The sequence below is a fragment of the Chlorocebus sabaeus genome, chromosome 14 (assembly GCF_047675955.1).
Source record: "Chlorocebus sabaeus isolate Y175 chromosome 14, mChlSab1.0.hap1, whole genome shotgun sequence".
Classification (NCBI taxonomy): Eukaryota; Metazoa; Chordata; class Mammalia; order Primates; family Cercopithecidae; genus Chlorocebus; species Chlorocebus sabaeus.
The window spans coordinates 10,822,726-10,847,901 of NC_132917.1; the positions used below are offsets into that span (position 1 = coordinate 10,822,726).

Sequence of the window (25,176 nt, forward strand, 5' to 3'; positions counted from 1 at the left end):
CTGAGTGCCTCTGGGGAAACCAGAACCAAGCACAGTATTCTATTTGAGACCAGAAGCGGTAGGAGGAGTCAGGTCATGTTCTGCTGTGGGAGCTGCCAGCCGCTCCCACGGTGGGCTCAGGCAGCCTCTGTGCTAGAGGCAAATCTGTACGGTGCAGTCTGGGGCCAGCTGCACATGTGGACCATGTTACTGCAGCCTAGGCAGCCTATGAGTCAGCAGTGCCCATCCGAGTTGCCCAGCTGGGGAAGGCATGCTGGAGGCTGGAGCAGGTGGGTGCTGTGGCTACCATCCAACAAATGGCCCCAAGCTGGAGGATGGGCAAATCTGGAGGGACAAATCAGGACAGATTCAATCTCCATATGTCGTGGCTCTATTTTGGAAACCCTGATCAGCTTGTTACACCTGTAACAATGGATCCCTGCCATTTACCAGTGGATATTTTGAATGCATGAAGTTGATCTCACGAGTTTTCTAAACTATTGAGCTGACAGGTGTGGGCTGTGACCTGCCATGCTCTGCTGCTTGGCATCTAGTGAGAGCCAGCGCTCAGATGGAAATCGCCCTTCTTGCAGCCCTTCCTGAGGAATCCTCCCAGTTTCACATGCGACAGTCTCTGCCAAGTCAGTACTTACGATTCCTAAATCTGAGGTGCAGACCTGCAATTTGAAAGCCCTAAGAGGATATCAGCATTGCTGCAATTGCCCTTACTTGGCTCGAAAGCTGCGTGGCATAAATCTTCTTTAAAAAGAGGAGTGATGCAGGCAATTCCTCAGCTGTTGTGGAGGAATTTTTTTTTCTAATTTTTAGTAGAATATCTACTCTACATCAAGTAGAGATGCCCCACCCAGGTCCCCTTTTAGTAAGAGCTTGCTGCTGCCAATGTCCGCTCCTTTAGGGCTTGCTGGGGCTCCGGAGAGTGACTTCAGCCCAGGCTGGGCAGGGAAGGGCCCTTCCCAGGATTGTCCACTTTCAATGAGTGATCAAGGCAAGGGCTTCAACTCAGCCATCGTGGCCCAGTTCTGCTAGACAAATCCATGCCACAGCTCCCCAGGGGGCTGATGAGGCTTTGCTGGGCCTGCAGTGCCGCCTGGGTTCCTTGTCTGCTCAGTCCTGCCTGCTGGTCCTCCTGTTCACAGGTGTCTACCCCCAATAACCCTCTGGCACGGTGAGTGCCTCCTCGCATCTGCTTCCAGAGGACCCAACAGGCAACACCTCTGTGACAAGGTCCTCTTCCCTGCCCTGTGACATGCTGGATGAAGAAGAGGTGATGCCCTTCATCAGTCCTTTTTGAAAGAGTTAGTGACCTAAGCAGGGCAGACGAGACAGGTTGGTGACTCTGGGGAAAGGAGGTGCCGTCTGCCAGACTGAATACTGTCCAGAGGGAATGCTGGTCCGTCACGTTCTCGGCAGGGAGGTCCAGCCAGAAAGGAGACAGCATCGTAATGGGTCGTGCTGTCAGAGGCTGGGGAGGTGGGCAGGTGGGCAGGCACCAGGAAGGCTATCCAGGTGAGGACTTAATTCCCAGACCTGGGATTAAAGGCCATGAATGTGAACTTCAGGAGTTGTTTCAGTGTTCAGGAGCTCGGCTGCCACTAGCCCATAGAGAAGCTTTATACAAATTAGGAGAAGGCACCTCCTGTCTGCCCAGTTCCCACCTGGATGCCATCCCATAGGCACTTTGTGTGGTGTGCAGGTGGCCCTTTTGGGTAAGCAAAATGGTGCCCCCTCTTGTAGACAGATGCAGCTCTGCTCCAGGGAGCATGGCTTGGCAAGGGGCACGTGGGCTGGGTTTCAGCTCCCACTCAGCTCCTCTGCCAGGAGCCTTTGTTCTGGGCACAGAATATAAAATTGTGCACACAGCCTTGCTCCCAGATTTCCCTTGGAATCAGTACAATCCTTGGCCTTGGAGAGTCAATGCAGATGGAAACAGGGAATCTCAGATGGCCCCAACCATGCACCACACAGTGCTAATGGGCACTTGCTCCGTCACCTGCAAACTGTGTGACAGTACATGTACGTGGTCCTTCCAGAGTTGTCTCTGATCCTTGAAAGGGTGCTGTGAAGTAAGTACTGCTAACATTCACATTTTAAAGATTAGAGAAAAGAAGCTCAGAGAGGATGGGCGATTTACCTAAAGTCACACAGCAAATGAGAGAAAAACTGGGGCTAAAACTGCTCCACCTGACTCAGCAACCCAAAAGGAAACCATTCCATTGTGGAGCATTTAACAGACAGACAGTATTTTAGAGCAAAGAAGGCTGTGCTAGTTCATCTAGTCTAACAATACAGATAAAACATCTGAGGTCTGGAGAGGTTTCATGACTTGTGCAAGATTATGCAGCAGCTTAATCAAAGAGCCATATCCAGAACCTGATCTGCCTGCTCAGGGCACTGTCATGTTCATCTCCCATGATACCCCTCTGCTGATTCTTGAGCAAGAAAGAATGTGAGAGAAGTACAGTGTTTGCCAACCCATGGAGCATATCCTGCACACCATGTAGAAAAACCTCTTCCCTCCATGTGCTGCCCATTACTCCATCAGCAAGATCTCTCAAATTCAGAGCCTTTTCCCTCTGTTCATCCTTCCATCCTTCCTTCCTTCCTTCCTTCCTTCCTTCCTTCCTTCCTTCCTTCCTTCCTTCCATCCATCCACCTATCTATCTATCCATCCACCCATCCATCCATCCGTTTATCCATCCATCCATCCATCCATCTGTCCATCCACCCGTCCATCCATCCGTTCATCCATCCATCCATCCATCCATCCATCCATCCATCCATCCATCCATCCATCCATTCATCCTCCCATCCATTCATCTTCCCAGTCATCCATCTAACCATCCATTTATCCATTCCTCCATCCATCCATCCTTCCTTATTTCCATCCACCCATTCGTCCCTTCTTCCATCCACCCATCCATCCATCTGTCCTTACCTCAGACCTTCACTAGGTCCTACATTGGGTGCTGAGGACACAGACAAATAGAGAGTATATACTTTCAAAGAGCTCACTGTCTAGAGGGGGAGGCAGATTTGCCTATAAATCAATAATTGCCACCCAGAGACATGGCAAAGGAGGTGAGCAAAGGGGTGGGGAACTGAGAAGTGCACTGTATATCCCTGTATCAGGCAAAGGCCTCAGGAGATGGTGTGCAGGGTTGTGGGTTGAGAGGATTCAGACAGGCATTTATGAAGGAGTCAGGAAGAATGTGCAAGTAAAGTCTGGGGGAGCCAGGAACTGCATCTAACTTTGACTTGATGCTCTGTCCTCTGGGGTCCACTGGGGTGAGGGCCTCACCTCCACAGCTTTGCCTGCCCCCATGGCTTTGCCAGGTGCAGCCCATGCTGCAGGTTGCAAGAGGTGGAGTCGCACACCGATGACTCTTACAAAATTGCATGCCAGTGGCTCTACCAGCCTGGGGTCATGGAGTGGCTCCATTTCCATGGTTCTGCTGGGCATTGCCCTAGTAGGGGCTCTCTGTAGGGGCCCATCCCCAAGGTAGTTCTCTGCCCAGGACTCCCAGCTCTATGGGGTATCCTTTGAAACCTAGGTGGAGGCAGATATGGCCCCACAGCTTCTCAGGGCACAGCTCATTTTGCTGCACTGCAGCCTCTCCTTTGAAGTTGTTCTGCCCCAGTGGCCCTTACATTCTGTGAGGGAGTCATTGCCTTGGACAATAGGTCCTGGCTTCTGTGTAGATGGTTGACTAATCTCCCCATTGTGTTGATGAATACCTCATAGCTTTTGTTGAGATGGTCCATCCATACTAATCTCCTTATCAAATTTGGCCACACCCTTCTGTCTCTAAAAAGACTTTCTCATTTTTTCCCAATATGGGTAGGCTGAGAATTTTCCAAATTTCAAGTTCTCATTCTCTTTTTATTGACAATGTTGTCTTTAAATAATTTCTCTTTTCCAGAATTTTACTGTAAATAGTCAAGAAGAACCAGGCCACATCTTCAACACTTTGCTTAGAAATAGCGTCAGCTAAATATCCAGTTTTGTCACTCACAAGTTCCACCTTCTACAAAACACTAGGACACAAACACAACTTAGCCAACTTCTTTGCCACTTTATAAGAAAGACGGCCTTTCCTATAGTTTCTGATAACATGTCCCTCGCCTCTGTCTGAGACCTCATCAGAACGGCCTTCTCCATCCATCGTTCTACCGACATTCTATTCACGACCACTTAGACATTCTCCAGAAGATTGAAACTTTCTCTACACCTCTCACATAAATATTTAGACCACAGCAGGGGTTGAGATCTGTATACTTTCAGCTTTAAAGTGTTTTTTTGTTAAGGTCCTGGTGGGCTCCGGGCCAGGGAGGTTGACAGGGCAGCAATAAAGATGCTACAGTTAATGGGGCATTGCTCTTACTCTCCGGTGGACTCAGCTCCATTCACCCTCAGAGGGAAAGGTGACATAGAATAGGAGTGGGACGTGGCTCCTCCTACATATTTTTTTTCTGTTTTTTTTTTTTTTTTTTTTCCTTTTCTTCACAAAACCCACACCACTACCTCACTGACACTATACTTGCTAACCCCAAGGCTTTAGTCACACACAAAAAAGAGCCATTTTTCTGTGCTCTCATAATGCTTAACCATGCCTTTTACTTAAAGAATTCCAGAAACTGGCCTCAGGAAATCTAAACATTGAATCAAGGTTGCAGAACATCCCCGCTTGGGAATGAATGCTGAACAAGTAATTTGCAGCCCTGTTACCACCAGCCAGACCACCAGGCGGCCTAACCATGAGGTGGCCCATTACTCAAGATAACCATGGCAACCAAATAATACTGACCCACATACCCTACCCCTCAAGTGTTTTGCCCAACCCAGCCTGCATATCTTACCTCTGATGCCAATTCTCACTCTTTTCCTAATAAAAAAAAAAAAATCCCTACCAGCTTTTTGGGGGGCCAGCTGGAGGATCCTTGCACCTCGCCTCTGCCGTCTCCCTTATGATCCAGAACAAGCCCTGAAATAAAAGGCTTGTTTGGGAAATCTGCTTGGCCTTGTGTTAATTTCCATTAAGTGGGGAGCTAAAGAGCCTGTGATCTGTAACAAAGGGACTCTGCACTCACCATTCTTTCCTGACTGCATCCCCACTAGTGGTCCACATCCTGTGCTCTGGGCACTGTCGTTCCTCAAGTAAGTGTTGCTAGGGACAAGAGCCCTCCCAGGGTAATAGTTTCTTTAGCTACCTGCCCTGGGCCCACCTCAGAAGGGATGCCTGCACCCTCTTGTTTGGTGTTCACAGCCTTTGTTGTGATCCCTTGCCTGCCTTGATTTCTGCTCCCATGCCATCCTTCCTGTGACCTTCCAGTGTCCACTGGCATGATTGCTGTTTCTGCCTTTAGCTACACTCCGTCTTCCTCAGTTAGTGCTCAACTCGTCCCTGTCTCTGTACACTGTATTTGTGTTCTCATTCCTGCTACATGGCCTTGGGGGCTTTCAGTGGGTACCCTGAGCCCCAGGATGTCCTGCCTCCTGAAGGTACCAGACTCGGGGCTTGGCCTCCTATGATTGGTGCTTCTGCCCAGGCTGTCCTCCAGTGGGAATTGGCAACAGGCTTGAAGATAACCTGGACACTAAAGCAGGGAGAATTTTGCCAGTTTTCGACTTGATCAGTGAGAACCGTGACCTTGCCACTGGTTGCTCTGGGCTGGGGTTGTGGAACCATTAGTCAGGGATGAATTATTTCCTGGTCACTGGAGCCTTTCTTATCCTTCCTAGATCCTTCTAGTGGACTTTCTCTTCCTATTTTTGCCCTCAGGTTCACCCCTGTCCTGTCCTTCCTGCCTTCCCTCCTACTCCACCCTAAGAATCTTGTTCCAAGATCAGCTGTGAGAAGAGGCGAGAGCACCTGCAGTAGACAGATCAGGTAGCTGCCTGCTTCCAAAATGCCCAGTGGCCATGTCCATAGCATTTACTTTGTCTCTAGCTATGACCAGTGGGTCTGAGGAAAAGGAACAGAGTTTCCAACTGGATTTTCTCCTCTGTTGCACTTCCTGCCCTACTGCCTCTGCTCCCAATAACATCTTGGGAAGATAATTTGGCTTCTTTAACTCCAAAAACTCCAAATTCTCGGGCCTTAGGCATTTTAGGATGGCAGTCTAATTTTGCTAAGAGAGCAGAGATACTAAGTTTTAATAATAAGCTAAATATTATTAAATAAATAAGCTAAATATTATTGGATATTTAGCTTATTATTAGTTTTTAAACCAAAGTTGCATTGATCCTACATTTACATGTAGGACCTCACAGAAGACTGCAAGAAGCAGCCAAGTCACCCGATATTCTAATCCTTCTCTCCTGTGTTCCCTAATGCTACAACCTTGGCAAAGCACACTTGTATCTCCCCAAACCACAAATAACTGGTAAACACCTGCGAAACAAGAACGCCGACATTCCAACCCAGGATACTGCTACTTGCCAGCTTCTATTCAACCAATTGCAGATTTTAAGTTTTGTTGTAATGATCACATTTCCTTGTACAAAATTTTGTAATGGGGATGCTGACAGTTGCAACACAAAGTGGTTTAAGCAGTAAAGGAATGTATGGGCTCATGTGACTAGAAAATCCAGACATAGTTCAGGCTTCAAGATCAGTTTGATCTAATATTTCAAGAGGACAACATCTATGTGTGTCTCTCCACGCTGCCTTTGACCACATCCATTTCATCTGAAGGCTGGTTCTCCTTATGGTTGCAAGATGAATGCCACAGCCTCCAGAGAATCATGCTTTCTTGTCCTTACCCAGAAGAAGAGGGAGTTTTTCTTGCCTCAACAATCAAACAAAAATCTTTTGCTACATTTCGATTGGTGCAACTTGGGTCCTGTGCACTCCTCATCATCATGGTCAGGGAAATACCCTGGGTGGTTTGAGACTGGGCCACTTGTCTTTCCTCAAAACAATAATGAAGACAAGGGGGATTGATATGGTTTGGCTGTGTCCCCACCCAAATCTCATCTTGAATTCACATGTGTTTTTGGAGGGACCCAGTGTAGGTAATTAAATAATTAAGGGGACGTCTTTTCCGTGCTGTTTTCTTGATAGTCTCACAAGATCTGATGGTTTTAAAAAGGAGAGTTCCCCTACACACGCTCTCTCCCTTTGTCAGCTGCCATCCATGTAAGATGTGACTTGCTCCTCTTTGCCTTCCACCATGATTGTGAGGCCTCCCCAGGCATGTGGCACTGTAAGTCCAATAAACCACTTTCTTTTGTAAATTGCCCAGTCTCGGATATATCTTTATTAGCAGGGTGAAAACGGACTAATACAGAGATGTATATGTCAAGAGGATGATGAGAATGGCTTAGACTGATAGGACTCCCTCTGAAGTTGGAGATGGGGGTCAATCCTATCCAGACTCCATAACTACTACATGCTGGGTGGGGCAGGTGGAATGAACATAGGAGAGGCAGACGCAGTGAGCAATGCTACGTTAGTGCATGTGCGAAGCCAAAAGAACATAATAGGGACAGAAGCATCTTCCCAACACCTAACTTCTTTCTACTTCCTTTTCCATCTCACTGTTAGCACATTTTTATAGACTGGGACATTAAAGCTTATGTATCTATTGGTGCTGGGAAGTGAAGAAAGGTGTATCTGATTTCCTAGATTCCTTTCAATCCCAATATTATGAAAAATACATGCAACGATAGCAATTCTTCACATCATACTTCCCCATGCAATTTCTTTATTACTAAATGTAACCATCTGATATAGGCCTACTGAGTATCATCTCCATTTTATAGAGAGGCAACTGAGACTGAGGGGAAAAATTATTGGTCCAAGGTTATACAGCTTATATACTGTAGAGGTGGGACTCAAAGCTGAGTTTCCTGAGTAGAGATCCTCTCTGCCTAGATAGACATTGCCTGAACCGTCTTAAAGCGTAAAGTTACTTCACCATCAGGAAGTAGAAAGGGATCCTTTTTCCTTCCAAGAGTTTGCATGTTGTACCCTGTTCCCTGGATGTTAGGAGCTCCCCATCACTGGAGGAATCCGGGCTGAAGCTGAGTACCTGCTTAGAGGGAAACAATGGCAGAGATTTCTACTTTGGGTGGAAGGTTGACCTCAACAATTCAGACTACCTGGAAACTGAGTAGCTCCAAGGATCCATCTGTACACTTATGAAATCCTATTTGATTGTCATAACCACAGGAAGAAGAAACTTTTATTCTCCTAAAGAGCTGTCTCACAGCCGGTGCTATGACTAAGGCATAGGAGGCTCTCGAGGACGCCTAAGCCATGTGCATCTGATGACTGGATGCTGATTTGGAGGAAGGCACTGAGGCCTATGACATCATAATTATTTGGTTCTCTTGTACTGAAATATCCCACAAATGACAGTAATTATCAAGTTCTGCCTGGCATGACATTTTCTTTCAAACATTGGAAGATGTTCCAGAATTTTCCCTCTCTACTGCCATTCCACCTTCCTGCTCTCTCTCCATCCATCTCCCACGTTGCTCCCAGTTCACTTTCAGCCCATGCCACTTCCCACACCATTCCCCTTCTCTCCTCATTTGACCCCATAAGGCCCCCCCTCCCCCAGTGCCTCCATTTCTAATCTCTGGCCAGGAACAGATATGGAGCTGGGGGCACCAAGAGACAGCATTTGTTACGTGCTTGTTGGTTATTTGCATAGTCTCTTTGGAGAAATTTTTATTCACATCCTTTGAGCATTTTTAAATTGGGTTATTTGTCTTTTTGTTGGTGAGTTCTAAGGGGCTAACATATATTTTGGATACTAGTAGCTTATCAGATACATGGTTTGCATATATGTACTCCAATTCTCTGGGTCTTTTTGTCACTTTTTTGATAGTGTTCTTTGACACACAACTGTTCTAAATGTATCTATTTTTTCTTTGGTCTTTTGTGCTTTTAGTGTCATCTCAGAAGCTGACACTGCTTAATCTAAAGCCACTAAGATATTGCCTATGTTTCCTTTTAAGAGTTTTACAATTTTACCTCTTACATTCAGGTCTCTGATCTGTTTTGAGTTAATTTTGTGTATGGTGTGAGGTAAAGATCCAATTTTATTCTTTTGCATGAATGATTTCCCAGCCCCACTGGTTAAAAAGACTATTCTTTCTCCATTGAATTGTTTTGTCACCCTCTTTGAAAATCAGTTGACCATAAAGGTGAGGTTTTGTTCTATTGATCTATATGCCTGTCTTTATGATGTCTATATGCCTGTCTTGATTATAGTCCTTATTACTGCAATATTGTAGTAAAGTTTGATCATCTGCTAAAATTCTGTTTAGGTGTTTGAATCCACATGTAAGAGAGATATCTGTCTTGGTATTTATGAGAAATATAGTTATCTTGCAGTGTCTTCATCTGGTTTTGGAATCAGGGTATTGCTGCCCCATAAATTGATTTGGAGAATTTTTTGCCTCTTTTGTTTTTTGGAAGAGTTTGTGTAGACTTTGTATTATTTATTTCTTAAATGTTTGGTGGAATTCCTCAGTGAATCCATCTGTACCTGCAGTTTTTGTGTGTGTGTGTGGGAAGTTTTCTAACGATAATTTCAATTTTTTAGTAGATATAGGGCTTTTCATGTGATCTATATTTTTCTTGAATGAACTTTGGTAGTTTGTGTCTTTCAATGAATTTGAGAATTGCCAGTGTTTGCACATAAATTTAACATCTCGGAATAGATGTTGCTGTAATGTGAATAATTTTTGTAGACAAGAGTGATAACATTTTCATTTCTATATTTCCCATATCTGACCCAGAGTCCAGCATAAAACAGTTACTCAGTTAATGTCTGTGGAATGAGAAGGAGTATTTAAGAGTCTGCTTTTAATGAGCGAAATCTCTACCAAAGCAACTAAAGTTAATGACTGAATATATTGTCTAGTAGAGTTCTGAAGCGTCATGCTTTAATGAGACATAAAGGTGATAACAAAAAAAAATAGAATAAAAACAGCGCTTCTAAAATCATTGAATTGCACTTCATTGATAATCAAAGAAATGCAATTAAAACAAGGTACCATTTCCACTCTTCTGGCTGTCAAAAATTTTAAAAGATTGATTACATTCAGAAATGGTAAGAGTTTGGGGAAATAGGTACTTTCCTTGAGGGTGCCTCTTTGAAAGCTATTTTAGTAGTATTTATCAAAACTTAAAATGTCTGTACCCTTTAGCTTAGCCATTGCACCAGTAGGAATCAATCCTATAGAAGTATAAGTTTTCAAGGATACAGATTGTATATGATATTTATTATGGCATTATTTTAATAGTAGAAAATTATAAATAAACAATATCCAACCGTAGGAGAGTAGATACATAAGCTCTATGACTACTAAAATGGCGGAATGTCTGCAAGGTGTTACTAAATAGGAAGAAAGCAAAATGCAAACGGAAGAATCTTTCTTTCTTCCTTTTGATCTATCTGTCTATCTATCTGTGAAAGAGGCCTGGAAATATGCACATCAGAAGTGTGTAGTAGACAAAATTCTCCAATGGCTTCGTGATTCCCGCCCCCTGGTGTCCACCCTCTGTACAATTTCCACCTCTTGAGTGTGGGCAGGACTGTGACAGTGACAGAGCTCAGTCAGGTGGCTAGGTTATGTGGCACACGTAAAGGGATTTTGATGATGTAATTAAGATCCCTAATCAGTTTGACTTTGAGTTAATTAAATGGGAGAATCTCCTGGTGGGGGGCGTGGCCTAATCAGGTAAGCCTCTGAACAGATGACTTAGACCTTCTCTGATGAGAATCTACTGCTGGCCTTAATGAAGAAAGAAGCCTGGGTAAGTTCCACAGCTGCAAGGAAATGGATTCTGCTGCATGAGCACAGGAGAGAACCCTGAACCTTAGATGAAGATGCAGTTCTGGGCAGCACCTTGATTGTGCCTTGTGAGGCCCTGAGCAGAGGACCCGTTAAGCTGTGCCCGGACTCCTGTCCCATGGCACCTGTGCGCTGGGAAAGGTGTGTTGCTTTAAGCTGCTATGTTTGAGGTAATTTGTACCCAGTGACAGAAAACTGACAGATCATGTATTGTTCTGACCTTTGGGCAAGACGGAAGTCAGGGATGTAAATAAAAGGCTTCCTTTCACATTAAATTTTTTTTACAATAAATAGATAACAATTTTGCAATTAAAGTAAAGGAAAATGGGAACGGATTTGTTTTTGAAGAATTTTCTTCAACCATTTTATTTACTCTCACAGTGTGCTTTAAAAGCAAGAACAAAAGCCAACAGCACCCCCATCCCCCCTACTCCAACCTGGCAAGCCAGAGGCAGGAACATTCATTCTCCTTGGTCTTATTTTCTAACTGCTTTTCTCTCTTCCCAGATCTCAGGCCAAGAGGGGTCCTACCTGCAGCGTCTGGGGCAGCTGAATGCACCCAAAGCCTCCGACATCTTTCTACACACCTGGGTTGTGTGGCGACCCTGTCCTGGTCCTCCCACCTGCCTGCAGGCAGGATGAGTCATGGCTGAACAGAGGCCCGGAAGCCAGGGAGGCAGAGGTGAGCAGAGTCCAGGAAACGTGCCCACCTCGGGAATGGGAACCAGGAAGTCACCCCTCCCGCCCTCCTCCCCCTGCTCTTCTTGGCCTTGGTAGGTTCAGCAGCTTGTCGATTACAAAGCTGTTCACACCCAATAATGTATTTGTTCCTATAAGGTCTCATAGCCAGGAAGGAAAGAGTCACTAGTTCCATTTTGCTGATGAAAAAATTGAGGCATAGAAAAGAAAAAAAAATGCTTAGAAGCTGGGGTGAAAAAAATGAAGCTTCCTGATGATTCAGTTTGACATCCTTCTCTACCCACCTCCATCCAGCACCGCCTCCCACCCAGCTGCCTCCTGCACTTGACTTCCAGGGGCCAGGGTATTCAGACAGGAGAGACCAGCTGAGCCTTTCTGTCAATCATCTCTTCTTGGTTGAGGTGGGGAAGGGGGATGACGAGGGGAGGGGGATGATGAGGAGAGGGAGCAGGGGTGGGGACGGGGCAGCTCCCTGATGCTGATGGGTGCACAGCAAATAATGAAATGTAAATTTTCAATGGAGTACAGAACTGAATCTTAATGAAAGGTATTATTAAATTCAGCAAAACACAAAGAAATTTTAACTGAGCAGAACTGATTAGTCCATAAAAAGGAATAGATTGCAGCTTGCATCATTTGCCGTCTAGACAAATCACTAAGATACACATGCACCGGTTTTAATTAGTGCCATAAAAATCTAGCATTCTGTAGCCCAAAATGGTATTGTTCAACAAATAAAAAAATTTTTAATAAAAAAATGCAGCTCAAACAACTACTTCCCATAATGCCTAAGTAAACTGTTTTCCCCCCTCTTTATTGAAATGAGAGACCCACAAGGTAAAATTGCTGCTGCTTCTGTGTCTAATAGAAGGTTTTGTGCTCTACGTCCCTTCCCCCATGGCATCATGAAATGTACAATTCTCATAGAAGGTCTATGCCGGACTGAATACATCACAGCAAGAAGCTTTCCATTTTTAGCCAAAAAGTCCGGACCTTTTTTTTTTTTTTTTTTTTTTTTTTTTGCTGATTTAACCCTTCAGGAAGTTCTAAATGGATCCAGGCTGCTGGCTCAAGTTTCTGTGCCACAGTGACCTTCAGTGAGAAGGCAGCATGTTGATTTCTGTTTGTTTGTTTGTTTCCTAATCCGTGGGATCCCAGCCTCACCTTTCCAAACAGGGTCTATATGGTCAGAGGACAAAGGGCCTGTCTCCGGAGCTTTGAGAAGAGGAAGGCAGAGGTGGAGCACTGAGCAAGTGTGAGGGAAGGAGAACGTACTAGTCAGCTTGGGCTGTGTAACAAAGCACCACAGACCTCAGGTTTCAACAGCAGACATTTATCATCCAAGATCAAGGTGCTGGCAGGTTTCATTTCTTTGAGGCTTCTCTCTTTGGCTTGCAGATGGCCACTTTCTCACTGTGCCCTCACGTGGTGAAGACAGAGAGCAAGGTCTCTCTATCTTCTTCTAAGGCCACTAATCTTATTGGATTGGGGCCCCAACTTTATGGCTTCATTTAACCTTCATTATCTCGTTAAAGGCCCCATCTCCACATAGCATCACATTGGGGGTTAGAGTGTCCACGTACGAATTTGGAGGGGGTGGTACAAAAACATTCAGTCCATAACAGAGGCAGAAGTACAGGCTTGGGGAGAGCACTGGGCAAGGATCAGCCAACCTGATCTGCAGGCTCTGTTTGCTCTGGCCTGGGTGGACAAGTGGAGTTTGTGGGATCCCAGGTGGGGAGCACTCTGGGCCTGGGCATGTCAGTAGACCAGACTGTGGACTTGCCAGGGTTTGATGAGGAGGTGGGGTGTGCAGCACGCAGGACTGAAGGGAAAATGCTTGTGTCCTGGCCGTGGAAGGACAACCATCCTATGACCCCCAACAGTCTCTCCAGCCACGGCCCAGCCATGCTCAGTTCCCAGGTTCTTCTCACCTCCCGTCAGTCTGATCACAGATCTGGGGCATGCCCAGGGGACCACGTCTTTCTCACCGCCGTGCCCCAGACACTGCTGAAGCCCAGCTCTGTGGGACAGCTGAGCAAATTAAGGCTCATCAGAGACCAGGAATGTCCTGTGGTTTCGAAGTTGTGTGGGTTTTTTTGGGCATAATGAAGTGTTTTCTCATTCCTTCCCTCCACACACCTGCCTAGCACCTGAATGTCCAGGCTGTATGCTGGGCACTGTCACAGAGAGGAATAATCCTGATTGTACTGGGGCTGGAGTTGGGGGCAGACAAGCCGGTGGTGCATGGACTGACCCTGTGCCGTAGGACAGCTGAGGGCTCTGTGAGCACACAGGAAATGGGCCCTGACCCCTTGGGGAAAGGAGGGGTGAGGAGGGGTGCAGTCCCCGGAGACCTCCTGGAAGAGGTGACACTGAGGACTGAGCTTTGAAAGGGTGGAAAGAATGACCCCAGGGACAGGTGGGGGCAGCACTGCAGTAGAGGGCACAGTTAGCGTGGAGCATGCAGAGGCCAGTGCAGTGTGGGGCCTAGAACCCTGGTGCAGTCTTTCCTGCCTCTGTCTGTGCTACTGCCTTGTCTGCCTGGGAGGCCTAGCCCTGCTCCTCACTGCCCAGGCCCACCTGACCTGGCTCAGCTTCCCCAGACCGCACCTGCCCAACATGGCAGCCACTGACCACAGGGGACTATCACCACAATTTGGCTTATCCATGCAATGGATATGATCGGCCATAAAAAGGGATGAAGTACTGACGCATGCCATGCACCGATGAACGTTAAAAACATCATTAAGTGGCCAGGCATGGTGGCTCATGCCTGTAAGCCCAAGACTTTGGGAGGCTGAGGTGGGCAGATCACCTGAGGTCAGGAGTTTGAGACCAGCCTGGCCAACATCATGAAACCCCATCTCTACTAAAAATACAAAAATTAGCTGGGTGTGGTGGCTGTAATCCCAGCTACTAGGGAGGCTGAGGCAAGAGAATCGCTTCAACCAGGGGGCGGAGGTTGCAGTGAGCCAAGATTGTGCCACTGCACTCCAGCCTGGGCCACAGAGCCAGACTCTGTCTCAAAAACAACAAACAAACAAACAAACAAAAATTGTAAGTTGTAGGTGAAAGATGCCAGTCACAAAAAGTCATATAGAATTTTATTTATATGATATTCCTAGAATAGGCACATTCATAGACAAAAAAATATTCTAGTGGGTGTCTAGGGCAGGGGGAGTTTGGGGGTCATGACTAAAAGGCATTCATTTTGGAGGTAATGAAATGTTCTAAGATGAACCAGTGCTGATAGCCGCACAGCTCTGAATCTACTAAAAGCCACTGGAGTATCAATTATATGGAATGTGAAGTACATCTCAATAAAGTTGTTAAAAATCAAATATAATTGAAATAAAAATTCAGCTAGTCGAGTGCACTAGGCACATGCCAAACGCTCAGCAGCCACGTGCGACTGTGGCTACCATACCGGATAGTGTGGCTGAGGAGCCCTTCAGTCATTCTGAGAGCTCCACCGGACAGGCTGGGTCTCCCTGGACAGCCAGGCCTCCCAGATGTCCCCTTGGAGGCTCCCAGATGTTCCCTCAGTCCCTGGCCTACCAGTCACCTCTCACAATAGGCACTGCTTCGTGGTCTCCACACCTCAAATCCGCAAGCTCTGCAGAGATGGCACCTTCGTCCGTCTCACCTCTGCTCTGTTCTCAGCGCCCAGAACACAGCCTGGAATGCAGTAAGAACCACTCCTGCCAGCTCAATAGACAGGTGCATGGCCCTTCTCTGTGAGCTTTCCTCTAGGTCCCACGCTGAATCAGGGCCTCCCTTCTCCAGGGTAGCCCTTGCACTTGGCTCATACCTCTCCTAGCAGCTGGTCCCCACCTGGTCCCCACCTATCCCAGCACCTGGTCCCCGCTTATCTCAGCATTTGGCCCCCACCTCTCCTAGCACTTGGCCCTCACCTGTCCCAGCATCTGGTTCCTATCTGTCCCAGCACTTGCTCCCCACCTGTTCCAGCGCCAAGTCCCCACCTGTTCTAGCACTGAGTCCCCACTGTATTCTGTAGCCCCGTCACTGTGTACTGCGGCAGTCTCCTTATTCCACAGATGAAAAATTGGAGGCTTAAAGAAGTTACAACTTGCCGGCCCGGCAAGGTGGCTCACACCTGTAATCCCAGCACTTTTGGAAGTGGAGGTGGGCGGATCACGAGGTCAGGAGATGAGACTATCTTGGCCAACGTGGTGCAACCTCGTCTCTACTAAAAATACAAAAATTAGCCAGGTGTGGTGGCTCATGCCTGTAATCCCAGCTACTCAGGAGGCTGAGGCAGGTGAATCACTTGAACCCAGGAGGCAGGGGTTGCTGAGGTCATACCACTGCACTCCAGCCTGGACGACAGAATGAGACTCCATCTCAAAAAAAAAAAAAAAGTTACAGCTTGCCTAGGCCACATGTATTAGTATCTTAAGACTGTCATAACAAAATTCCACAAACAGGTGCTTTAAAACAACGGAAATTTATGCTCTCACAGTTCTGGGGACCAGAGTCCAAAATCCAGGTGTGCTCAGGTTTGGTTCTCTCTTGGGAACACAGAGGGCTCCATGTGTCTCTCCCAGCTTCTGGTGGCTGCCAGCAGTCCCTGCCGTACCATGGCTTGTGGCAGCATCACTCCAACCTGCCTGTGTTGCCGTGTGGCGTCCCCCTGTGTCTGTGTCTCTTCTTACAAGGACACCAGTGATTGGATTTAGGGCCCACCCTACTCCAGGGTGACGTCATCTTCACTTATATCTGCAAAGATCCAATTTCCAAATCAGGTCACATTCACAGGGGCTGGGGTTAAGGCATTAGCATGTCTTTTGGGAGGACATTATTGAACCCACAGCCTCATACCACCAGTAAGTGTCAGAGCTTGGCCAGGCCTCCACTCATAGCCTCTCTGTTCACTGCGCTATTCAACAAATGACAACGTGTGAATATGTAAGTCCACGTCATCCATTTTACAGCCCGGGAAACTGAGGGCACATGAATGCCAGCCTTCTGCTCCCCCATCTAAGGATACAGGGCTGATCCTCACAGAGCAGGATTTGTGTCTCTGCCTCTTCTCTTCCGTCCCCTGACATCTGGCTGCAGGCTGGTCTCGCACCTCCAGCGTTGACCTGCTATTTACAGCTGTTTCTTTCTCCCGCCCCCGTTGTCAGGGGGCGCTTGCTCTGCTGTGGGTTGTGTGCGGACATTCTCTCTGCTGGGCTTTGCATCTGCTGCCCCTCCCCTCCCACTTCTGCACCAGACCAACTTTCTCACCACTGGGCCTGGGATTTGCTGAATGGACTTGGAGCCAGAGTCAGCCTCTGACTGCTATTACCTGATTCAAGCCGTATTTATTTTTCCATGTCTGATATTCTCTGTTATTTTCTAATACTCAATACATTAATTTCACAGTCAGCTACTGAGCCATGACCTAAAGTATGAAGTGCTGACTTGTGGTCCAGACAACTTCAGGGCCGCTGAGACTCTCTGGGGTCTGTTTCCAGCTGACTCCACCAGCCTTGGGCCTGCCAGCCTCAGCTCCAAACCGTGTGGTCCTTTTAGCTGAGCAGGCAAGTGGCACTCAGACCTCCAGGCTCAGCTCACGCACTGGCTCTTCTGGGGGCCTGAGTCTCCAGCTTGTCATCACATCTTTCTAGATTCTAGATTTGTCCGCGTGCCATCCTCTCATCCTGGGGTCAATGGTGTGTTAACTATGATTTCTTATTTTCTGCATTCCTGATGACTGCCAATATGGCCTCACAGACTGGGGAGAGACTGCCCCTCCCCGTGGGGGCATCCTTAGAGACTGTGAAACGCTGCAGTGTGTCTTTCACATGCAAATCGTCCCCCTCATCAAACTCTCACACACCAAGGCAAAATTTCCCTGCCCTCAATCATCCCAGGCCAAGGACTAGGCAACTAGAGACCACCTCTATAGTCCAGTCCACCAGAATTATCCCAAGGAGCCAATCTTGGACTCTTTCCTCTGTTGTGCCCTAGCTTTTCCCCCAGGAAACCCCAATAGAGGGCCTGGCCTCATTTTCCCCTCGCTCCTGCTTCTGCCTGGCCACACCTGGAACTTCCTCTGGCGTGTCCCCTTCTCTCAGGACATGTTAGTGATGCATTCTTTCAATGGCATTGATCTCTCTAAATCCCAGGGATATGATTTGAATGCACCAGCCTCTCCTGGGCCTGCCGAGGTATCTGCAAACTCCCGGGTTCCACAGCACCTTGTATTTCGTGCCGATACGAAGGAGTAGCTGTTGGGGCTCTATCTGCTGAGGGAGCTTCACCAGACACCCCGATGCAAACCTGAGAGTGAAGGCTGTGCTTCTAGGCAAAAGCCGCCCCTCCCTCTTCCAACCAGATGGCCGCCCCTCAGCGCCCCCTGTGGAGAAATTCAGGAAGCACTACTCTTTGTGTAACACATAAACCTCTCTTGTTAAGCTCATTACCCCAAACTGTTAATTATTATTTACAAAAAATATATTATCTCCTAGAATATGAACCCTGTCCCCACACCTAGGGTGGTGTGTGTATGTGTGTGAGTGTGTCTGTGTGCCTTTGCACGCAAGTGCCATAAGAGCTCGATAAATATTTGAGTAACTGAGTGAATGAATGGGTATTTAGAAGCCCATTAAACTCAGACTAAGATGCAATTTGAACTTAACCCTGCAGGTGCTAGGACAGCTGAGAAGGGGAGTAGCATGCATAAGGGTTGGAAGAGGAAGCTGGGGTGTGTGTAGGAGGTGGTGTGTCACACTGTTCTGGGGGGAAGAATAGGCCTCAGACGAGGGTTAAACCCCAGCTCCACAGAGTGATCTTGGCAGGTTACCTGACATCTTGTTTCCTTAGGGGATTGCTGGGAGATTGAATGAGAAACATGCAAAGCACTCAGAGACTGCACTCCCATGTGCACAGAGAGTCAGTGGCAACTCTTATTATTACTCAACCTTTCTGAGCCTTGATTTCCTATTTTGTAGTAGCATGTCGTTGTCTGATGCTAAATGGAAATGAAGTAAAATTTGTAAAAAGAAGTTTCACTAAATAATACTTCATGTGATGTATTCTAATATATTCTGTTTTATGCTAACTCATTAAAGAAAAAAGAATACTGTCAGTGACCCAGTAAATTGATTTCATAATCCATTAACGGACATGTCCTTAAGTTTTAAAAAACCCAGCCTACAGAATATATTTTTAAATAGACTATATTTTAGAGCAAAATTCAACAGGAAAGTACAGAGAATCCCCACATGTCCCGTGTCTCCACAGCTCCCCCCTGCCCATCAACATCTCACACAGGGTGGGACACTTGTCACGGTGGACCACCCTACATGGACATGTCATCATCGCCTAGCACCGAGTTTGCATGAGCATTCGCTTTTGGTGGTGAACATTCTATGGATTTTGACCATTGTATAACAACACATACCCGCCATTATGGTACGTTTCACTGCCCTAAAAATCCTCTGCTCTGCCTATTCATCCTTCCCTCCAGAATATTTTAAACACAATCTCGAGGCCGTAGATGATGCTCAGTAATTTGCAATAGTGATGATGGTGGTGAACCGGAGGAGAGAGACACTGTTAGGAAGCTGCTGTAGTGGTTCCAGTGAGTGAGGTCAGAAGGGCAGCTGTGGCTGCAAAGGCTGGAAGAGAGGAGGGTGTGGGACACTGTGCAGCGGGAAGAGACAGGCCTTGGTCAAGGAGTGAGGAACGGGCAAGCAGGAGTCACTGGACCCGAGGGCTCTGGAAGCTAGTGGCCTTGGTGTGCGACTGCAGAGAGATAGGAGGTGCCAGACAGCAGGGACTTCAAGGCAGAATTGAAATCTGCTGAACAGCAGGCGTCAGTCAGCTGGGACAGCCAGAAAGCTCAGGAGGCGGTCAAGCTGAGCTCTGCTCCCATTCCGCCCACGTGACCTTGGGCAAGTCCCTTCCCTTCTACAGGAGGCTGGACTAGATGTCCTCCTTGTACAGCGTTGCGGGAAAGGTGAGACAGTGCCACAAACACAGCAGGGCATTGTTGGGGGATGACAGGAAACGCTTCAAGGATCAGGCAGGATTTTCCTCCCACCAGAAAAAGCCAGCGCTGGCCTAAGGCCGGAGGAGGGACCCGGACATCGGAGTCGCCTTCTAAGGGGCTTCCTGGAGCACATTTTCCTGCCCAGCAACAGGCGGCAGCATTCTCTCCCCACCCATCCTCTGCGAACAGCAGTGAGACAGAACGCCTGTCGCTTCAAGCCAGGTCGCAGCCCCTCGGTGACCCGCTGCGCCCGGGGAGGGGCGGGCGGTACGCGGTGGCGACGGCGGGCGCGGCAGCTGTGCCCGTCTGCCCAAGGGTTAATCCGTCCCCTGCAGCTGCCGCGCGTGCCTTGCAGAATTTCACCAGAAGAGGGTACAGTTTGAAAAGCTCCTGACGTCAGGCTGGAATTCCTATTGTGTTTAGAAACGGCTCGGGCAAAGCCAGCCCAAGTTCGCTCTCTGCACACCTCGAGCACCTCGCGGACGGCGTGGGTCCGTCAGCTCCGGGACCTGCCGCCACTACCTGCGCGCCCCGGGGCGTAGGACGGTGCGAGCCGCCCACGAGGAGACCCCACTCCTGCAGGAGGCCGAGCCGAAGAGGCGGAGAGCGCCGCCCGCCAGCCGGGGTGAGTGCCCTGGGCAAGGCCGGCGGCCGCCAAAGCCCCAGCGGGCGCGCCCCGGCGCCCGGATGCCAGCCCCGAGCCCCGCCGCCGGGTGCATGCCTCCCCCGCGGCGCGCCCCCGCCGGCTGCTGCCCGCTGTGACCGCCCTTTCCCGCAGGCGGGCGCCGGCCGGGCTCTCCCCGAGATCAGCGCACGGGTGGCACCCGCCGGACCCCCGGCGGCAGCGGCGGCGGCGGCTGCAGGGGGCGCGGGGCCGAGGCTGCGAGGGGGCGCGCGGGTAGGATGGACGGGTCCGGGGAGCGCAGCCTCCCGGAGCCCGGCAGCCAGAGCTCCGCAGCCAGCGACGACATCGAGATAGTCGTCAACGTGGGGGGCGTGCGGCAGGTACTGTACGGGGACCTCCTCAGCCAGTACCCTGAGACCAGGCTGGCGGAGCTCATCAACTGCTTGGCGGGGGGCTACGACACCATCTTCTCTCTGTGCGACGACTACGACCCCGGCAAGCGCGAGTTCTACTTTGACAGGGACCCGGACGCCTTCAAGTGTGTCATCGAGGTGTACTATTTCGGGGAGGTCCACATGAAGAAGGGCATCTGCCCCATCTGCTTCAAGAACGAGATGGACTTCTGGAAGGTGGATCTCAAGTTCCTGGACGACTGTTGCAAGAGCCACCTGAGCGAGAAGCGCGAGGAACTGGAGGAGATCGCGCGCCGCGTGCAGCTCATCTTGGACGACCTGGGCGTGGACGCGGCCGAAGGCCGCTGGCGCCGCTGCCAGAAGTGCGTCTGGAAGTTCCTGGAGAAGCCCGAGTCGTCGTGCCCGGCGCGGGTGGTGGCCGTGCTCTCCTTCCTGCTCATCCTCGTCTCATCTGTGGTCATGTGCATGGGCACCATCCCCGAGCTGCAGGTGCTGGACGCCGAGGGCAACCGCGTGGAGCACCCAACGCTGGAGAACGTGGAGACGGCATGCATAGGCTGGTTCACCCTGGAGTACCTGCTGCGCCTCTTCTCGTCGCCCAATAAGCTGCACTTCGCGCTGTCCTTCATGAATATCGTGGATGTGCTGGCCATCCTCCCCTTCTATGTGAGCCTCACGCTCACGCACCTGGGTGCCCGCATGATGGAACTGACCAACGTGCAGCAGGCCGTGCAGGCGCTGCGGATCATGCGCATCGCGCGCATCTTCAAGCTGGCCCGCCACTCCTCGGGCCTGCAGACCCTCACCTATGCCCTCAAGCGCAGCTTCAAGGAACTGGGGCTGCTGCTCATGTACCTGGCAGTAGGCATCTTCGTCTTCTCTGCCCTAGGCTACACCATGGAGCAAAGCCACCCAGAGACCCTGTTTAAGAGCATCCCCCAGTCCTTCTGGTGGGCCATCATTACCATGACCACCGTCGGCTACGGGGACATCTACCCCAAGACCACGCTGGGCAAGCTCAACGCAGCCATCAGCTTCTTGTGTGGCGTCATCGCCATCGCCCTGCCCATCCACCCTATCATCAACAACTTTGTCAGGTACTACAACAAGCAGCGCGTCCTGGAGACAGCGGCCAAGCACGAGCTGGAGCTGATGGAACTCAACTCCAGCAGTGGGGGCGAGGGCAAGACCGGAGGCTCCCGCAGTGACCTGGACAACCTCCCTCCAGAGCCTGCAGGGAAGGAGGCGCCGAGCTGCAGCAGCCGGCTGAAGCTCTCCCACAGTGACACCTTCATCCCCCTCCTGACCGAGGAGAAGCACCACAGGACCCGGCTCCAGAGTTGCAAGTGACAGGAGGGCCCCCCAGGCAGAGATGGACCAGGCGGTGGACAGACCGATAGGTGTGGCAGGCATGTCATCGATAGCACAAAAGGGCTGTCCTGTGTCCCCCCAACCCTCCCCTGGACAGACTCTGAAGGCCCTCCCGGCACCTCTGCCAAGGCTGGGTAAGACTCCTCTGTGTTGCCTGCTGTCCAGGAGCCGGGGAGGGAGGGGTGTGCAGGAGCCGCAGGGCCGTGTGGGGCGAGTGGAGGCCGCGGCCTGGTTGGCGCCGGAGCCCACGCCCGCTTCTGTATCTCCCTCAATAAAACCTCCTGCTCTGTGCACCCTCCGTGTTGTAGGTTCTGTCACAAGCTGGCTGTCACCCCCAAGAGTAGCTCAGGCACACCCCAGTGCCAGGCCAGGAGGTAGGTGTGCAGCCCGGGTGGTGGGGGAGCTATTTTTAGTTGAGAACTAATTAAAGAAGGGCTCACAGTCAGGTTCGGCGCCAAGGAGACTTGCCACATTCCAGGAGGCTCTGTGCAGGCCGCGCTTCCCTGCTGCTTCCTTCTGGGGTAAAACTTGCTCCCCGTGCACGCCCAGGATTGGGGAGAGCTCACAGCGCAAGCCCAGCAGCCTGCGGCATTTAGTTATCACTTGCACGGGGCCCTTTTCACAACCTCTTTCTATTCCTTCCATTGACCCTACTAGCTAGGTATCTCCATTTTACAGATGAGGAAACTGAGGCCCCAGGTCACACAGAGAAGGGAAGTCCCAGGTCTGATGATCCCAAGCCCACGTGTCCTCTCTGACACCAGGTGGTCGTGGGACAGAGGCATCTGCTGGGCTCATGATGAGAGGTTCTTTGGGCCAGGAGAGGAGCTGGTCTTCCTTGATGTGGGGTGCCTGTCCTCCAGGCCATCTCTCTAGCCCTGATACCTTTGAGATAGCTGCTGGGTGGGTAAGCGTGAGTGTGGACCCCCTGACCCGTGTCCTGGCATCTCACTGTGTCTCGTCTGAGAGCCCAGAGGGAACAGATCAGACAGGTCTGGGTTTGAAGCCCAGGCAGTGAGGAGGAACTCTGAGATGCCTTTGAACTTAAACATTTTTCTCTAAGGCCTCTCCTCCTCTACTCTCTTTCCAGTTTTGCGATGTGACTGTAGGCCTGCTGATTCACCTCTCTGACCCTCATTCTGATCATCTGCTAAATGGGGATATAACATTTAATAAGTACTGCAGAGAATCGTGGCTTTTAGCATGGCACCTGGCACTTAGTAAGTGCTCAATAAATAGTAGCTGTTTCTGTTACTCTGTGCTGGGAGAGAGGTGGGTTACACAGTTGCCCACTCTGACCTCCACTGATCTGGGCTGGGCTTGCAGATCGGGGGAGGCTGGGGCAGGGCATTGTCACACTGTCCTTAGTCAAGTGCTAAGAGTTGGCCCCAGCAGGCCCCTTCCTCTGGGTTTCCATCTTCCCTGAACCCCAGAGCTCTGTCCTTCCTTCTCCTGCTAAGGCAGCTGGTACGGTGGGAGGAGCCCTGCAGTGGGGGAAGTGGGTGGGACTACGTGGGGGAGAGGGAGGTGGTGGTCCCCAGTCTGCCACCATCTCGGGTCCATCTTTCCCCTCCTCTAGGCGTGGGTTTCCCTGTATGTATAATAAGACTTCTTGAGGCCCTGTCTAGATCCGACCCTCCAGGATTCGGAAGCCTTAGGCTGTGGATGCTCTGTGGTGTGGACTCTAGAGGGTGAGAGGCTGCCACGTTGTAGGGGGCTTGGTGTGGGAGGTCTTGGGAGAGAGTTAGGGTCTGTGCAGTGCAGGGCTTGGCTGCAGAGCTGTGGGCGATGGGAGTGCCCCAGGTAGAGAGGGGCCTGGCCACGGGGTGCATGGCTAGGTGGGGCAGGAGTGTCAGCCCTAGCCTGAAAGGGGCTGTCCTGTGTCCCCAAGTCCTCTCCCAAACAGAGGCTCTCCCAGGCAAGACTCTTGTGTGGCTTTGAGTCAGTGTCGTGCACCCCTCCCTCACAGGTTTCTCCAGGAAAATGCTGGGTCAGGGCCAAAAGGCAGAGGAGTCAGGAGGCAGGGGCTGGGGCAGCGGGGACCCAGTGCAGGGAGGTGAGGGGCTGCACGCCCTCCAGCTGGGAAAGAGGGGAGGAGGGTTGTGGAGGGTGTAGTCTGTGCACCCATTGGGCTCAGTGGGTTTGCTGGATGTGTGGGTTGCCTCTTTTTGACCCCTTTTCCCCAGAGCCTGTGCTGGCCCGAGGGCTTCACAGAAGCAGGGAAAGCTGAGGGAGGGCGGGAGAGGCCAGGGTGACCCCGGCTCTGGAGGCCACCTTCTTTGCACTACCTGGGGCACCAGGGGAGGGAGGTGCTCAGTGAAGAGCAGATTTACAGCTACAAAGCCATGCATTGGAAGAGGAGGAGATCCAGTCCCAGAGGCGGTAGGTGTTTTGTCTGAGACCTTCATGAATTAGGATTAGACAGGATCCTGATCTCAGAGGAGCTCAGAGTGTAACAAATAATTTCTCTACAGTGACATGTTGTGTCACGCAGGAGTGACCTGGGGACTTTGGGATCTAGGAGCAGGAGCAGTCCTCTTTCCCTGGGGCATCTCTCCGGGGCATGGGTTCTGGAACTCTGCTGTGTGTTAGAACCACCTGGGGAGCTTGAAAAAGCTCTGTTTAGCTGTTTAGGCTGCATCCCATACCTATTAAATTAGAATCTCTGGGGGTGACACCCAGGCAGGATTTTTTTCTTTTTTATTTTGAGACAGGGTCTCACTCTGTCACCCAGGCTAGAGTGCAGTGGTGTGATCATAGTTTTTAAAGTTTAACGTGCACCTGAGCCATCCAGAGACCTTGTTAAAATGTAGTCTTTGAATCTGTAGGTCTGGGTGGGTCCCTGGAATCTGCATTTCCAACAAGCTTTCAGATGAGGCTGAGGCTACTGGGCATGGACCCCACTTTGAACAGCAAGGGGGCAGCAGGGGTGTTGGCAAACTCTGGCTCTGGGCCAATCTGATCTGCTACCTGTTTTGGTACAGCCCATGAACTAAGAATGGTTTCTATGTATTTACATGGCTGAAAAAAATCGAAGGAAGAATAACATTTTGTGACACGTGAAAAGTACATAAAATTGAAATTTCGGTGTCCACAAAGCAAGTGTGGACTATTTATTTTCCGTCCCCTGTAGAAAATGACGTCTAAGTTAGGCCTTGAAAAATGAGTAGGAGCTCTCCCGGAAGAGGGAGTAGAAAGAATGTCCCACGTACCAGGAACAGCGTGGGTGCCAAGACACAGGCGTGTG

The 25,176-nt window shown here is 49.9% G+C and overlaps 1 protein-coding gene across 1 annotated transcript; it reads left to right on the forward strand.

Moving 5' to 3' along the window:
* Positions 1-19,002: 19,002 nt before the first annotated feature.
* On the forward strand, positions 19,003-23,226 carry KCNF1 (potassium voltage-gated channel modifier subfamily F member 1). The gene has a single exon (XM_007971478.3). It carries the CDS (start codon positions 20,424-20,426, stop codon positions 21,906-21,908), a length of 1,485 nt encoding a protein of 494 aa, XP_007969669.3. The 5' UTR covers positions 19,003-20,423; the 3' UTR covers positions 21,909-23,226.
* Positions 23,227-25,176: the final 1,950 nt, after the last annotated feature.

Bases quoted from the DNA above. Each gene is read 5' to 3' on its own strand.
- KCNF1 (XM_007971478.3), top strand. From the start codon at position 20,424: ATGGACGGGTCCGGGGAGCGCAGCCTCCCGGAGCCCGGCAGCCAGAGC.